This window comes from Podarcis vaucheri (assembly GCF_965113315.1).
Source record: "Podarcis vaucheri genome assembly, chromosome: 8".
Lineage (NCBI taxonomy): Eukaryota > Metazoa > Chordata > Lepidosauria > Squamata > Lacertidae > Podarcis > Podarcis vaucheri.
In genome coordinates this window covers 7,879,253-7,897,025 of record NC_138766.1, presented here as the reverse complement: position 1 = coordinate 7,897,025, position 17,773 = coordinate 7,879,253, and the positions used below count along the sequence as shown (strand labels likewise).

The 17,773-nt window shown below is 47.9% G+C and overlaps 1 protein-coding gene and 1 pseudogene across 5 annotated transcripts in view; both read right to left on the bottom strand.

Annotated features, from left to right (window-relative positions):
- The window catches only part of LOC309539751 (polyamine-modulated factor 1 pseudogene), a 180,027-nt pseudogene that overhangs the window by 102,415 nt on the left and 59,839 nt on the right, over window positions 1-17,773 (bottom strand). The window lies entirely within an intron of this gene.
- The window catches only part of PCDH1 (protocadherin 1), an 87,330-nt gene that overhangs the window by 53,520 nt on the left and 16,037 nt on the right, over window positions 1-17,773 (bottom strand). For all 4 annotated transcript variants that reach the window (XM_082234215.1, XM_082234213.1, XM_082234216.1 and 1 more), the window contains exon 2: window positions 2,500-3,311. In XM_082234215.1, coding sequence (XP_082090341.1) covers window positions 2,500-3,294 — 795 coding nt within the window. In that variant the 5' untranslated portion in view covers window positions 3,295-3,311. The remainder of the gene's footprint in view (window positions 1-2,499; window positions 3,312-17,773) is intronic.

Sequence of the window (17,773 nt, the reverse complement as noted above, 5' to 3'; positions counted from 1 at the left end):
GCTTGGCTGGTCTAGCTGAGAGGCCACCTCTTCCACTCTGGTATGCAAAGAATTTACCAAGAAAACCCATCCAAAAACCACCCAGCAGGTCCCTGACGCTGAGCAATAGAAAGAAGTGGGGCTGTGCCAAAGGTTTTCCGCAAAGAAAGTCCTTACTGCATAAACCATTGAATGACTCCCTAGCTGAGAAGGGACAAACCCGAGATCAATACTAGGGGAGCGAGTTCCATAGTTTAATTACATGCTGTGTGAAGAAGTGCTTTCTTTTATCTTTCCTAATCTTCCAACACTCAGTTCAAGTGTTATGAAAGAGGGACAAAACCTTTCTCTGTTTTCTCCATGCAATGCATAGTTTTATTAACTTCTGTCATACTACCTTCTCACTTGCTTGTTCTCTAAGCTAAAGAGCTTGAGATCATGGGGTCTTTCCTCATAGGTCAGGTGTTCCACACCTGTGATCATTTTGGCTGCCCTTTCCTGAATGTTTCTCAACTCTTCAATATCCCTTTTGAGGTAGGCAACCCTAGATCTGTATGTGCCTCTTGGGTTGTGGGAAACCACACTTTCCTTTTGCATTCATTAGAGTGGGGTGCCAGCTCCAAAAATCAGGACCTAGAGGTGTCAGCAAAACCTAGAGCAAACAGTGAGTCTCACAATGGCAGGTGCATGGTGGGCCCCAACAATGCCTCATTGTGATGACTTGCTCCTGCAGTGGGACTGTCCCAAGGGTACATCTTTGCCCGATCAGTTACTCGTTAAAATACGAGATAACTAATCTGACCTGATGCTATCAAGCATCTTCTGAATAGGCAGGTATAAGATTGCACCACTCAGTAGACAACAAAGGGGGCTGTGAAGTAGCAGCTTAACAACAACAACACAGCCCTACTGACAAGACAACATGTCTCTCTGCTGTCATCAGAAAGTGGATACTCAGCAATTGGCTTTAATTATAAACATGGAGAAGATATAAACTAGCCAAGCAGGGCCACAGCAAGAGCAACAACAACCAAAAATGCAAGAAAGAAAAATGGTGAATTGCAAAGGCCCACCCCTTCCTCTTCTTGCTGCACACAGTTCCATATATGCCCAAGCTCTTATATTGTGTCTGAAGGAGAAAGTTTACCTGCAGTAACTTAAGCCACTTCAGGTGTTACATCTAGACAGAAAGAGATTTGTTTTACAAAATACCTAACAGAGTGATTGAAAGAGCTTTTGCGAAAATGCACATGGCACACTGTGAACACACGAAAAGCACTTTATAAACACGGATTTCACAGTTGAATATAATGGTTTACAATTTAATGGGAATAATTCAAAAGGGAGTGGAGCCAATCCAGACACATTGTATGAGATTGTTCTGGAAGGGAAGGTGGGGAAACCAGGTGGCGATTGGCTCCAGCCAAGCCAATGGCGCCTCATAGGCTCCCCTCCCTCCTGCCAGGTAACCCAATAGAAGCACTTTATGAAGCAACAGGAGCAGCAGTAACAGAGGTTGCCAGTCACCTTGGCCACAGATTACTCATTTCTCAAAGCTGTGCCCTATTCCAAGAAATCACCCCCATACTCATTGTTTGCTTTTTTAAAAAGGTCTGCCTAATGTTTGCTTTTCTCTTACAGCCAGTCATTTCTGTTCTTGTTTGCTCCTCTTGCTTATCATTTTGCTGTACTGGATGGATGGAGGGCCCTGATGTTAAATGTCAATTCCAGGTATCACCTTCACACACAAGGTGGAAGGTGGTACCCCCGTCCCTTCTCCTAAAAACGGAGGAATCAAATGCTCACACCCTCGGCTTGGGCTGCTGCTTCATAAACCGGTGATATCCCAATAGAAGAGTGAAAAATTAGAATTAAAAACCCACAGTAAAATTATCTAACCGCAAATCCTAGGAATGCCTTTCAGTGCCTGAGCACCACCAATTTCACCTATGCTAGGAGGAAAGGTTCTGACCTAAGTCATCTCCTGGGTGTGTGTGTGTATACATACATCAGCATTATCCTGATCCAACAAGGTTGTAACTCTCTCTCTCTCTCTCTCTGTGTATATGTATTACAATAATCTTTATTGTCATTGTCCCATACAGAACAACGAAATTGAAAAAATCTATAGGGGCATAAATCAAACATCAAATTTGCATCTCCATTCTGAAGTGATGAGGTCTCAGCCAGGGTTGGGCCAGCACTGAAGACGGTGTGTCCCAGGCACACCTGTGTTTTTTCTACCCTTCCCACCCAAGCTGGCTTTCATTCCCCCATGAAAATCCTTGCTAAGCCACTTCTGCGTTCCCCACGCCCTCTTCACGTTCTCCACATTGTCAAACAGCAGTGAAATTTAGCTGGGAAAAGCAGCGGCATATCTGCACGGCCTCTGAAAACGCCAGTCATTCTAAACCTTGAGTCACACAGCCTTGCCCTGCTTTTCAAACAGGAAATACATTCATTGGTCCCACCTGAGAGCCGTTTAGTTCCCCCCATTTCCCCCCAGAAGGAGGGGCTCACCTGCAGCACGGAGTGACCAATGGGGCTGTTCTCCGAGAGTTCGGCCTCGTAGAGGGGCTTCTCAAACTTGGGCGCATTGTCATTCATGTCCAGGATGGTGATGCGCAGCAAGGCACTGCTAGCACGTGGTGGGTTGCCCCCGTCCTGTACTTTGATAGTCAGGTCATAGGACTCCGATTGCTCCCGGTCCAGGCTTCCCATGACGATCAGCTGTGGCTGTTTCTCCTCTTGGTCCTCTGCTACCTGCAAGCCAAAAAGCTTCTGGGCATCTGAACCAGGCATGAGCTCATAGGAAGCCACACCGTTGGCGCCAGCATCACGGTCCATGGCCAGCGGAATGGGGAAGAGTGTCCCAATATTGGTGTTTTCAGGAATGGCTAATGTGATAACGGGAGAGGCAAAGTTGGGCGTATTGTCATTGATGTCCAGCACCTCAATCTGCCCTTCCAGCAGGCGTGGGCTATTGTTCATCAGGTCCGTGATGGAAACCTCAAACTCCAGGAAGCACGGGTCGCCTGGAAACAGCTGCTGGCATTCTCGCAGGCTCTCTCGGTCAATGGAGGTCTCTGTAGTGTAGATGTCACCAGTCTTACCATCCACACGCAGGTAGGGGGCACCTACCTCCAGCTTATACAAGTGCCCCACATCTGGGAAGCCATAGTCTGCTGCCAGGCTGCCGATGAGTGTGTTGGGTGGCTGCTCCTCCTGTACCTTGTAGACGACACGTGTCCCGGAGCTCAGGCAGGGGAGCTGGAAGAAGAGCCACAAGCCCAGGCAGGAGATCAGCTGCTGCATCCTGAACGGCGGCAGAGCTGGAAGAAAGGAGGGAGAAAGCAGGCATTAGTACACTCCAAGAAGCCTTCGCCGAATATTTGCAGGAGGCAGCATGTTAGCTGCTGAGGGCTATGTACACAAGTCCTCTGTGGAGCAGGCAAACACTTGTATGGGCCTTGCCGCCTCCTGGAAACAGGTGAAGAGTGCCCAGCCTCGGAGGTGCTGACGTCAATCATCCCAACCCCGAAACCAGACTGGCCACGCCCGCCCGACCCTGTCGGAAGCTGCACCTCCCACTGCTCTGCTCCTTAGTCACCACAGGAAGACTCGTAATCGCTGCCAGGGATGCAGAAAGGCGGGGGGTTGGGGGACAGCTACAATGTCCCCATGGACTCCTGGTGGGCAGACAGCGCCATCCCTCCAACTCTACAGTTCTGTGATTCTGTGATCCCAGAGAGACAAAGGGCCATAAATGCAGACTATGCCACGTACCAAGTCTATGGCCTGAGCTTTCCTTCACATAAATGTCTGTGTGCTCCTGCATATCATATCTGTCAACTTTTCCCTTTTCTTGCAAGGAATCCTATTCGGAATAAGGAAATTTCCCTTTAAAAAAAGGGAAACGTTGACAGCTATGCCAGTATACCTAACACGAGAATGAGGAAAGCACAGCTGCTCTTTAAGAACACACCCAAACACCAGTATTATGCTCTCTCTCTCTCTCTCTCTGTCTCTCTTCACACACACACACAAAAACAACCCTATACACCCTACACAACGGCAAGAGTCTCTTATGCTATCCAAACTGCACAAGTCAGACCATGAAGCAGGTTTTGCCAACACTGCCATAGGAATGATTTTTTTTTTAAGGCCAGCATTGCACACGAATGGGAAGGTGGCATCATCAACACAGGTGGGCAGGCACACTGGTCTGGGGGGCAATGGAATAGCATCAGTCTGGGCAGGGCAGGCCGCCAACCCAATGAAAATTGTGGGGCTCCCCCCAGCCCCAGCCAGAATTGCTGTTAAAATGGAATACACAGGAGGAAACGGTGAAATCAGCCATGATTAAGTGGGCACAAGATATTGGTCATAACATTATGTTTGCTGACTGGGAACAGTTGTGGACCACCGGTATGAAATTTACGGCATGTAATGCCTTAAAGGAAAATATTATGAAAATGATTTATAGGTGGTACATGACCCCAGTCAAGCTTGCAAAAATTTACCACTTGTCTGATAATAAATGCTGGAAATGTAAAGAGATTGAAGGTGGACCTTTGGTGGACATGCCCAAAGATTAAGGCTTTCTGGGAAATGATATATAATGAACTGAAAAAGGTATTTAAATATACCTTCCTGAAGAAACCAGAGGCTTTTCTCTTGGGTATGGTCGGCCAACTGGTGCCAAAGAAGGACAGAACATTATTTATGTATGCTCAGCCCCAGCCAGAATTGCCAACAGTCACTCACGGTCTAGGGGGCCGCAGGCTCCCCGCCCGTGAGCTACGGCACTTCATGCAAAAACACCCGGACGTGTTTTAGGGAGTCTCCTCTAAATCTCTGTGCTGTTCAGGCATAACTTTTTTTTCCTGCCAGCCAGCAATTAGATCTCATTAATTCCTACACGAGGAGTGGCACCAGGGCTTCTTTTTTCGGGGGAAGAAATAAATGAAAATGTTTGTGCGGCTGGCTGTTCTGCTAACAGTTACAAGGGACCATCCGATATCCCATTTTTTAATTTTACATTTCCACTCACTCCATCCCAGAAAAATCAAACAGTTAAAATAGCTAAATGGCTATTACCCCTCCCCTCCCGTTTCCCCCATTATGGGACATGATAACTAAGGGCTGGCAATGTTTGTTCTCATGATCTTTGAGTGATTTTGTTATTTTTTAAGTGTGCGCACACAGGTATACAAAATAGGCACAGCCTGGATACATTAAGCCAAACTCTGGTGTGGATTCCAAATGGTGGAAGTGTAATAAAATGGGAATTAAGCGTTGTTGGTTTTTTTTTTTTTTAAAAAAGAATGTCATAGAGGAATGGACTGGGAAGTCCTAAGAGAATTGACTTGTAATGGAAAATATGTTATGTATATATACAAAAATCTGGGAAATGCATAAATGAATGAGGGAATGAAGCTAATGTGAACACATAAGAACTGCATTTGAATGACCTGCAAGTGACCCACAGCCACTGTCCAAAGGCACCCAGAGTATAAGCAGAACTGGGGCAGGGGTCTGACTGAAGGCACCTGTTCCTACCTCATAGGTTCTGCAAACAACACTTTGGAAGAGATAATCACAACTTAATTCTTGTGCCATACCAAGCAGAGACCCACTATTCCAAGTTCTCTTTCTAGGAGACACCACCTGTCCTTTTCTTCCCCAAGAAGTCAACTGCTAACAGGAGGGAAGATTCACTTTATCACTGTTGCACACACACGCTACAATAAGGGGGAAGAACATCTGGAGACGGATGTAAATAAACTGACTTGCAATCCTGATGTAAATGGTTAATAATTATACATACAGCACAAGTCTATACAAGTCTACTCAGAAGTAACACCCATTGAGTTCAATGGGGTTTACTCCCAGGTAAGTGCATCCAGGACTGCAGCCTTAGCATTTAAATAGCATTTTGGAGCATTAAAATGAAGGCAGTGCAAATTGTTATGCCCCCACTTGATTCAGTAATACAGATTTGCCCCGACCCAACCACTGAATCTGAACTGCAATCCAGAAAACCACCAGCAATCCTTGGAAACCCCACTAACTTGCCTTATCTAATAGGCAGATAGGCACAGAAAAATAACACAGGAGACTTTTTACTCAAATCCCTGTCTTATAAGGGGCAGATTGTTGTCAGCAGCAGTGGTGATGGGAAAGAAAGAATTAAGAGTCGCTTTTTCAACGTGAGAGGGACCCTGTCATATATGGGGCAAAATGTTGCCAGCAGCAGTAAAATGAGGTGAGAAAATAGGAATGTGTACTGTATTTTGATTCCAGGCCCTAAAATCTAAGAGGCAGTAACAGCACCAGCACCAGCAATCATACTGGGATGAGCACAGTGGACACAGTGGACTAGACGAGGCAAATATGGGGTTGCTGCAACCAGCCTGCCTGCCTAGAAGTCTTGGTTGGCACACCAATTTTCCCGGTCCTAGGGAAGGAAGAGGGGGCTGGCAGCGAGAGAGGGAGAGAGCAGCAGCAGGCAGCTGGCACCACAGAGGGAGACCAAGGAAGAAGGCTGACATGGGGCAGCAGAGATGGAAAAACCACAGCACAAGGGATCCTCATGGCCCTGCAAGACTGGGGTGCCAGCAGTCTCCTGGTCAACACTCAGCATGACTGTGAGAAAGGACGACCCACGAGGAACTGCAGCACATAAAATCTCCCCCAGGAAGTACCTGGAAGTGGAACACTAAACACAGGGCCGTCTTAAGCATATCCGGCGTCGTGGTGCAAAGATCCCTCTGGCACCCCCTGGCAACGGGGGTGGGGTGGAAAATGTCCTCTGCCTCCCCCACCGCCCCAATCCCTGGTGTGGTGGCGGTGATCCAGCAGGAAAACGTGCTGGCGGACATGCTCTCCGAGAAGGCAGCCCGGGAAGGCGGCATGCCGCCTTTCGCCAGGAAGCAGGAGGAGAACAACGACTGGGAGCAGGGCCATCCAGTGGCGTAGCGTGGGGGTGCAGGGGGGGCCGGCCGCACCGGGCGCAACATCTGGGGGTTAGGATTAGGGGGCGCAAATCCACAGGTTAGGGGGCGCAAATTACTTGCCTTGCCCCGGGTGCTGATAACCCACGCTACGCCACTGGGGCCATCTTTACAGATGCAGAAGCTTGGGAGGGAAGCTGCCTCTGTGGGGATCGCTCTCCTCCAGCCATATACGTGGCGGGGCGCAGCTGGTGGGCATGCAGGGAAAGGGAAGGCTGCTGGCAAAGCCACGCAGCTCCCCCACTCGCTAGGGCGCCTCTGAGAGGCCAGCGCCCTGGCGTGATGCACCACTAAGACCAATGGGAAAGACGGCTCTGACTAAACAACAGGACTCTATGTTAGAGTGGCCCCAGACACACAAGGTGCAGGGCGGTTGGCCAGCTTAGCCTGGGGTGGGGTGGGAGTGGGAGGCCATCAGCCAGGCAGTTGAAGTTTCCAATGCCAAATGCACCGGACAACTGAGGCAGACCACTGGAAGCAGGCAGGCGGCAGGAGCCCAAGTGGCAGGCTCTGAATCAGATCTGATGAGCCATGAACCGCCACAGCAAACGGACCAGGGAAACTGAAAACAACAACAACACACAGAGAGTGCTGAGATTTTGGGCAGTGGCAGGTACTCGCCCCTGGCAGACAAGCGGGTAGGTCTGGGTGGCCAGCAGGAAGAGAACAGGCGGCAGAGAAGGAGGTGACTCAGGCAGCAATGCAGGTAGGCAAGGAGGGAGGGGGAGGTTAGGCAAATAGCAGCCTTGGAGATGGAGATCTTTGTGGGGGTGGGGGCAGCCGGACAGGCATGCGCCACAGCTGGCTCTGCAGGCTGATTTCTCCAGTCCTGGAGACCGGAGGCAGGCAGCTGTGGTTGCCAACTTAGTCTGGCAGCAGAGGCATGCAGCTGGGCAGAGGTGGAAGGCTGTAGAGCCAGGAAGCGGCTGAGAAGAAATGATGGTGAGGCTGTCTGCTAGGGGTGGCACCCCCCACTGTTGCTGGGTGAGGGAGTCCTCCAGGGCTTGTGATGGGTGGGTCAGTGGGTAGTGAGGGAGGAGAAAGGGCTATTCAAAAGTCTTTTGACTCAAGGCCCTGTCCTTTAAGAAGAAGATCCATTGGAAAGGGGTGGTTGTGGGGCACATGGACTTCCTTGAGCCCAGAGGAAGAGATGGCAAGGGAGTAGGAAGTCTGTGAGGCAGCTGGCCATAGCAGAAATAGAAGGCACATCACAATGATGCCCAACATGGGGACAGCTAGGTAGCCACGCAGCAGCTGCCTCTGCAGGCCAAGCATTTTTTCCTGACCCCAGAGGTCCCTGAGACAGGCATGAAATGATATAACTGCCTGTGTTCTTCCCACCCATCCAAGAAAGCGACATTCTGAAGTACACTAGCCCTGAACGTGGAGGCTGCATTAAGCTACCAAAGCTAATAACCCAAACATCAGCTCCCCTGTAGCACCCGGTCAGGGATGCCCAAGAGGCTCAGGGATGGTGGTGGCTCCAAGGCTGACTTTGATGCTTAAAGCCCAAATGGCCTAGGACCAAAATCTGCAAGGAGCAGACCCCCTTCTTCCATACTGACCTGCCTGCACTTTAAACACAGGACCCACATGCGGAACACCCTCCCCACTGAGGGACTGTTGCCCCCAACTCTTTGTGGTCTTAGGTGACTGGTACAGCCTAGACAGGCAGCATTGGATCTGGACCGCTACTGGGGCAATTTACACAGGAGCAGGTAAGATGTTGCTTTGGCAGTAAGGGGCTATTCAGGTAACTTAGGCAGGCAGCCCCCCCCCCACAACAGGAGCAGGCAGATGAACCAGCCTGACTGGGAGAGAACGGTCTGGCTAGTGGTGCTTCTGCTGCTGCCAGCACCTCTGTTGGCACCATGGTGCTGCCAGACAGGTGCCTTGATTTATTATCATTTCATTCTGTGCTATGTTCAGTGTGTGATGCTGCGATGTGCTTGCTTGTACAATGGTGGATGCACACATGCAAGATTTACCCAATACACATAACATACACAAGGCAAAGCTACAGTTAAGGTAGAAAACACGCAGACAACGAACAGCCATTTTGCTTTTAAAACTACTACAAGGAAGGATGGGAAATGATGAATTAGGAAAGGACTGGAGAAGCTGCAAGGCTGGGTACTGGGCAAGAAGGGTAAGGGAGACTGGGTGGGAAAAGGCAGGGCCGTAAAGCAGCACTAACGGAAAGACAAGCTGCGGGAAGAACTGCTAAGAGACACGCACCACCCAGGAGAAAACATCTGTGCCCATGAAAACATGTTCAAAATGGAAAACTAAGATAAGACTCAGACAACAATTATTATTTTAAAATAAGGAGGATGGGACTGAGAATGGGAAGGCTGGGAGCGAGCAAACACAGATTCAAGGCCAGGAGGGACTAAAGGAAAACAAGACAAGGTGAATAATGGAACGAACCCACCAAAGAAACTGCCCACCAGCTCTTTCAAATGTTCTCTTTCTCTCTCTATATAAATTGACAAAAGAGTTAAGCCAGCGGGGGGAAGGTCATGCTTTTGAGACTTGGCCATCGCTCCTCACAGGCACTGTGTTTGGAAGCAAGAGGGCCGTTTCAATAAGCAAAGCCCTCCTCCCTCTCCAAGCATCTTCGCCCCGGATGTACAGGTACTAGCTGTCAATAAACAAAGTCCAGAACTCTCCTACCCCCCACCATCTCCACACCACGGCATTTTCCTTTTATGGTGCCTGCTTGACCTTACATTTCAGTTTTGGAAACATTTTGGCACCAGAAGCGGTTTAGTCATGCTGGTCACATGACCCAGAAAGCTGTCTGCGGACAAACGCTGGCTCCCTTGGCCTGAAACAAGGTGAGCGCTGCAACCCCAGAGTCACCTTTGACTGGAACTAACCCTCCAGGGGTCCTTTACCATACCTTTTTAGTGTTCCCCTCCCACAATGCCCCCAGGTGTCATTTCTTGCTGGCGAATACCCACTTGAGGACTGAGAATGTGGTCTAGTTCTTGTGAACGAAAAGGGAACAATAAGACAAGCCCACCCACCCTACCATTCGGCAAGGTGAGGCAGGTGCTGAAGACAGTCACTCCTCAGCCATTCCCTTCTGTTGGAGGAGAGAGCTGTAGATCTTTCACAGCGTGTATTGCTCCCCACCCCATACCTGCTGCCTCTGTCCTATCATTAGTGTTGAATTAACATTCAGCTACCAGTCCAATCAGCTGCTGTACATGGGAGGCAGAAAGGGGTCCATTTTGTCATTCGCCTCAGGCAGAGAAATGTCTTTGGTCAGTTCTACTTTCCTTCTGTTGGTATGGACCAGGGGTTGGGGACCAAGGGCCAAATGTAGCCCTCCAATCCTGTCTATCCTGGCCCTTGGGACTCTCCCCAAGCCACAATCCATATGGTCATCTTCTGGGCCCTCCTTGAGAGCTTTCAGCTGCCTGGGATGTGTCCTTGAACTATGGCAATGCTTCTTGGAAGCCTACATGGAAGATGAAGAGATGCTGACAGAATAGTCACCCACAAGCCACAAGCTTAGTTTGCTTGAGGCTTTGACCGGAGTACCATTTTGGAAATTCTCAGCCTCACAATAGTTTTTGATCATGGTGCCCTTTTGGAACAACTCAAAGGACTGGAAGTCAGAGGCTCTGCACAGTACTTCAGTGCCTACCTGTGGGGTAGGAATCATCACCAGAAAGTACTACTACTACTAATTTTATTTATACCCTGCCCATGCAACTACACAAGAATAAGGCTGCTAGGTTGGTCATTGGAGCAGCCCAAATGGACCGTATATTGCCAGCTGCAAAAGCTCTGCCCTGCCTGCCAGTGGGCTAGCACAGAAAGCCCTACACGGCTTGGGACTCAAGTCCTTGAGGGGGTAGCTCTCCTGCATCTCCTCCATCTTGGGACTCTATGATCAGCAGTGGAGTTTTTAGCTGCTTTAAATACGTTTTTATCTTATCTTCAATTGTGTCACTTTAACACTTCAATGTCTGCCATCTTGGGCTCCCCTTTGGAAGGAAGAGTGGCATAGAAGTGTAATGAACTAATTTTTTTGGGCAGTGCAGCCTTTGCCATCCTGTTACCCAACAGTTGTTTTTGACTATGACTCCCATCAGGCCCAGCTGGCATGGTCATGATGGCTGAGGCTCATGGGAGTTGTAGTCCAACACATCTGAAGGTCTGCAGATTAGGGGAGGCTGTGGTACTTCGGGGAAGCAGAGAGGTGTTTGTGATGGAAGGATCTACAGGAAGGTCTGATGGCCTGCCCTTAGGTAGATCAATCCTATGTAGCAAAATGGAAAGGGAACCACCCTCCCCTGATTTTTAGAGCATTATAGCTGGAGTCACCCATGCTTCTGAGGAAAAATAACATGAGTGGAGACAGAATTGACTCCACCCCCAGTTATCAAGGTTACATTTGCCAAACTAAAATGCATCCAATTCTAAACATTTCCATTATTTCCAGAATGTATAGGCCCTATGGAGCCCCAATGCTCAGAAGAAGAAGAAATATTTGCATAATATTTGAAATTTCAAAAGGGTACTTTGGGGCTCCAAATTAGGATTTCTAAGTCAGTATGTGCATTTCACGTATGTTAATGGTGAGCAAAGCATTATATACTAACTAGATCCCCTCCCCCACCTGAATAGTATATCTATGTATTTTGTGGTATTGAGATTATAGAAAGTTTAGTGTCTGAAATATGCGTTTAATGTGTATTTTTAAACAAATTTATGGCAATTAAATATTTGGAGAAAAGGGTATCACATTTCAATTTGTAAATATCTTTTTAAGTACTGTGTCATTAAAATGCTTTGCACAATGCAAAACTGTAACTGGAGAAACTAAGTTTAATAAATATCAAATAGATTTTCTGTATTAAACTTTTAAAAGAAGAGGAGGAGGAGGAAGAGGAGGAAGGAGTGTAGCAACTAGCAAGTGTGCACATGGCCCTCTCGTGGACTGAGGCATTTTAAAATAAAGATGGGATCCCCCCCCCCTTACACACACTTTTGTTAAATATAGTATTTTCTCAGGTACATTGGCTATATTAAGAGGAGGCCAGTTTGTTTTGAACCGTTCTGTGTGAGGATTGCAGACTCTAGACATGCGCCAGCGCACAGCGGGTGGCAGACATCACTCCTTCAAGAACAGGAGAAGTCCACCAGGCCTCCTCCTTCCCCCAACTGTTTGCAAAGGAAAGGTGAATCATTGCTGCAAGCATCTTTCTCTGCAGGCGATCGGGCGGGGCGGGTGGGCTGAATAACAATCTACATGATCCCCAGCAGAAAATGAGGCTTCCAGCATCTTAACTTTGCAAACAGCTGGGCAGTGGGGGGGGGGGAGAGGACTGGCAAGGTTTTTCCCTTTTCCAAGGAAGCTGTCATATTCCTGGCTCCCAGAGTGTGTGTTCTCTGATCCTTGGGTAATGAGACAGTAGGCAGTGGAAGGCACAGCTTGGAAAAAGTTCAGCAGTAATTAAGTTCTTGCAACATCCCAGATGTGGTCACCCTGATAGGGTGTGGGAAAAACTGTGTGGCACAGCCCTTGTGCCACTTTCCAGAGGTAGTTGCGTGGGATGACTAATTCATCTGAGTGCAATGCTCCTTAAAACAGCTTGTCATGGACAAAATACCTTTGACGCAATATTGACAGAAGTACGACCTACCCAGTTAAGACAGGAGATATTAGCTTCTTTTCAGATACTGATAACTCGCAACTTATGCACATTTAACTTGCCTGCATTGAGCTTTACACATTTGGCAATTAAAGAAAAATTAAAAAGGAAGGCCACCTGCCATTGCACCCAGTGTGTTTTGACTATATGCAATTTTGGCTTTATGTGCTGTCCCAGGAATGTAAACTATCGTACGTTGAAAATCACCTGTATACCCTTCTTGCACAACAAGTTTCACTCAAAGATAAATCAGGAAGTTTTTAATGTCTGGCATTTTATTATATTTTTATATGTGCTGGAAGCTGCCCAGAGTGACTGGGGTATAAGTAATAAAATTATTGTTATCCTTATTGTTATTGTTATTACCTACCTAAGCAAGCAGTTGGCTGTTCTACATTTAGGAAGTCAGCACTTCTGACACAGACTGATCCCCTGTAGTGGTTGCTCAGTAATGGAAGCCACAGGTACAGTAACTTCCAAAACCAGCTGCATATAAAATAAGCACTTGTCACCCAACACTCGCCACTGGTCTGACCTGGTAGGCCAGCTCTTAGTGTTTATCATTATAATGCCAAGGGCTGATATACCAGGGGCAGCCAGGGTTCTGTCTTGTCCTGTATTCTCTGCAGTAGCCAGGGTTGTGGGTTAGGTGTGCATTTATGCGCACATTTCTAAAATATGCTGCTTTTGCCAAAGACCTAGTTGCAATGAAGAATACTAAAAATAAAATTTGCATATTACTAAACTTTAATATGGGACGCGGGTGGCGCTGTGGGTAAAACCTCAGTGCCTAGGACTTGCCAATCGTATGGTCGGCGGTTCGAATCCCCGTAGCGGGGTGAGCTCCTGTCGTTTGGTCCCAAGTCCTGCCCACCTTAGCAGTTCGAAAGCACTCTTAAGTGCAAGTAGATAAATAGGGACCGCTTTATAGCGGGAAGGTAAATGGCGTTTCCGTGTGCTGCGCTGGTGCTGGCTCGCCAGATGCAGCTTGTCACGCTGGCCACGTGACCCGGAAGTGTCTTCGGACGGCGCCGGCTCACGGCCTCTACAGCGAGATGAGCACGCAACCCCAGAGTCGGACACGACTGGCCCGTACGGGCAGGGGTACCTTTACCTTTAAACTTTAACATAAGTGCTTTTAAAAAAAGAAAATAGGAAGTTGTAAGATAACAAAAATAAGAAGGATATCTGTTCTTTTCCTTTCCATTATATTAATTCTCCAGAACCAACACAGGGTATGACACATAATATACAGACAACCAAGATGAAAATTATTTCTCACCTATTATAGTTGGCCCTCCATTGGTTAATCAGTAGATTAATCAAGTGAAATTGTAGCTGACAGGTGTGCAACTCTAATATTGCTAAATGTTTGCAAAATCCTGTTTTTGCTCAAAAGTAATTCTTATTGTGTTAATCAGGATTTAGTCCTTAAAGGGTGTTTAAACTGGTTAAACCAATAAATTAAAAGCCTTTCCATCAACTGAAAATGTGCCTGCATTACACATTTGCAACTTTTTAATACAAATACTTACTCCACTCTCAAGTACAACATGCACCTGTCCCCACAAACAACTGCACCGCTACATAAAATACTTCCAGAAACAAACTGGATTATGATACATCCTTTGTTTTCCAGGGAGCAAGGCACAGCTGCCATTTATCCCAATCACCGACATCCTATTTAGACTTGTGTCCTCCACACCCACTTCCATGGCCTCAAAACAAAGTACATTCCTTTCTCAGAAAGGATCTTCAAACGCTATCTTGCTTACATTCAAACAAAGTCATTACCCAACTTCGGCTCAGCCTACCCAATAACATGCCAAAGTGCAACCCAAACTCACTTCCTCCATACAGTGTGCAGCGCATTGAAGTCACAACATACCATCTGCCTACCATCCTGTTTACCAGTCTCACTGACCCAGACTTCCTCCCACTCATCATTCCTCCTCCTCCTCCACTAGCCATACATGATACGACACCAACTTCCCAGGCAATTATCGCAAAATAGAAAACAGGCAGTTATAATCCTTGTCATAGCAAACCTTGTGTCAAATTAAACAGAGCCTGCCCTAACATATGTGAGAATTTTTTGGTGTGTGGGAATTACCCCCTCCCCCAGCATTTCCTTAAAAACCAAAACCACACAACAGCTGAGTGGATAACAACACAAGGCTAGCCAATATTATGGATGGGGCAGGTACCACTAGGATGGGAACAATGGAACACCCCGTCTCAGTGACCATGGTCAGCAGCAGGACCAGATCATGACATTACCAAGGAAGGCAGGTTTAGTCACTATCTGAAGGCTATCCCAGAAGGATACAGGTGTCAACAAGGGTGTTCCACATGACTTGAAGGTGCTGCTCTGCAGCGCCAGGTCAATGGCCAAGAAGACCAGTGCCATCCATGACTTGATCATGGCTGGGGGAACTGACCACATGTAACAGAGACTTGGTTGGATGAAGCAGATGGGCCTGTTCTTGCTGCTGCTTGTCCACCATGTTTCTCTTACACACAGCAGCCCAGGTCATGTGGGTAGGGAGAGGGGAATGCAGTGGTTTCTAGGAAGCCTTCAGTTTTCATCAGGTGTCCTGTTAAGGAGGCCCAGTTCTATGAGTGCATGTTCTAGAACAGTGTTAGAAATTAGCCAAGTGCTGGGCACATTTTACAACTGGCAGGTCCAACAGTGACCATGTGGAGATCTCTGGATGCCAGGTTGGTGAATGGGAAGAGCAAAATGTCACTCAGATAAGGATCTGAAATAGTTTCCTTGGAGCTTGAATTTGTTTTATTCTGGATTGTTTTATTTGAGGTTTTAATGTGCTGTAAACCACTTTGAGATTTGTTCTTTAAAATATAAAATGCTATAGAAATGAAACTAACAACAGCAACAAATTCCAGTTGTGGTGGGGAAATGCCACCTAGACATTCCACTGTGGCGACTAACTTAGGTTTAAGGTGCCATTTGACAATTAGATTATATATCTAATTACATATCTAATTACATATCTAGATTTCCTGCCCACCTAGCAGTTCGAAATCACGTCAAAGTGCAAGTAGATAAATAGGTACCGCTCCAGCGGGAAAGTAAACGGCATTTCCATGAGCTGCTCTGGTTTGCCAGAAGCGGCTTGGTCATGCTGGCCACATGACCCGGAAAAACTGTCTGTGGACAAATGCTGGCTCCCTTGCCTATAGAGCGAGATAAGCGCGCAACCCCAAAGTCGTTCACGACTGGACCTAATGGTCAGGGGTACCTTTACCTGTATATATCTGGATTATATAACACTAGTTCTGGAATTTGTCCAATAGAGGCAGTACAGGATTCCTAATGGTGTACCAACCTCCCTGCGGCACCAAAGATCCCCTGCCTGTTGTTCTGGAGACCTTAAACCTGGCGGTCCTGGGGCAATGGTTTTCAACCAGGGTGCTCTGGCACCCTGGGGTGCCTTGAATGATGGTCATCAGGGGTGCTGTGACCTTGCACACCTGTTTATTGCAGCAGCCCTGGCTATAAGCTCGGCAGGCGAATGATGCCTCTGGGGCAGGGCGGGGGAGCAGCTCAGAGACCAGGTATGGCAGCAGCAGCTACGCGGAGGACTCCCAAGGAGAAGAGGAGAGGAGGATAAGGGGAGGTGTGTTAAAAAGGGTGAGAGGCGATCAGCTCTGCAGGCAAGGGGTGACATAACTGGGCTCCTTGGGCCCCACAGGGGTGCCACAGAAAGAATGTAGCTGGTCAAGGGAGCCATGGACTCAAAAAGTTTGAAAACCTCTGTCCTAGGGGATTTTAACCTCCATGCCAACTTGGCCATACAAGGGGCTGCTTGAGACATTGTGGAAAGCATGGCCTCCATGGGTCTGTCCTTGCATAAATCTGACCCTATTCAATAGTCATGGACACGCCGTAGATTTGACATTTTCCTCTGTGGAAGTGGGTGATCTAACACTAAGTTCCAGTAGAACAAAAGAAGTGCCGTGGTCAGATCACTTCCTGGTGCAACTAGACTTTTCTCCCGGTAGTTCCCTCACTGCAAGAAGTGAAGATACAGGGGACCTTTCCACAGGGAGGGGCGACAGATTTGAATGGCCCACCCCTGCCACTTAATGGATCCAAATGGCTTCCAGAAAGTGGTAGGGAATGAATTTTCCCAGGTTGATGGCCTCTCAGCTGATTCCCTGGTGGCCTGATGGAATGCAGAGTTAAACAGGGCTATCAACTGTCTGGCTCCAAAGTGCCCTCTCAATTGCATGGACCCCGGATTGCCTCAAGGATTTCCCCAGGGCTGAGTCATCACTGAGAAGGCCAGAATGCTTGCGGCGAAAAACTCATTTCATATCAGACCAAACACGGGTGAGAGCTCAACGGGTGAGAGCCTACCTAGTGGAGATAGCGAAGAACATTTATTCGCCACCTCTATTGCATCCACAGAAAACAGTTCCAGGAGACTCTTTCAGGTGTTTCAAAGTTTAACAGAACCACCTTCACTATTGGGGTCTAATAAGGACTCCAAGATCTCCTGTAAAGGTTTTACTCAGATGGCGTTCAACAGATTGAGGTTAAATCCTGACAAGACAGAAGTACTCTTTCTGGGGGACACGGGGAGGGCAGGTGTGGGGGAGCCCCTGGTCCTCAAGAGGGTAACTGCGCCCCTAAAGTAGGGTTGCCATATTTTGATGAGCAGAAAAGAGGACACATTTGCTGACCTCTACTTTTAACTATGGATCGCTATGACGACTCTACCCATGAAAAAGAGGCCATGTCCTGGAAAAAGAGGGCATATGGCAACCCTACCCTGAAGGATCAGGTGAATAGCCCAGGGCAGCTGTCTACCAGCTCCATCTGGTACGCCAGCTGAGACCCTACCTGCCTGCGCACTGTTTCACTAGAGGGGTACCTGCTCTGGTTATCTCCCGCTTGGACTACTACAATGCGCTCTACGTGGGGCTACCTTTGAAGGTGACTTGGAAATTACAACCAATCCAGAATGCAGCAGCTAGACTAGTGACTGGGAGTGGCTGCCAGGACCATATAACACTGGTCCTGAGACCTGCATTGGCTCCCAGTATGTTTCCGAGCACAATTCAAAGTGTTGGTGCTGA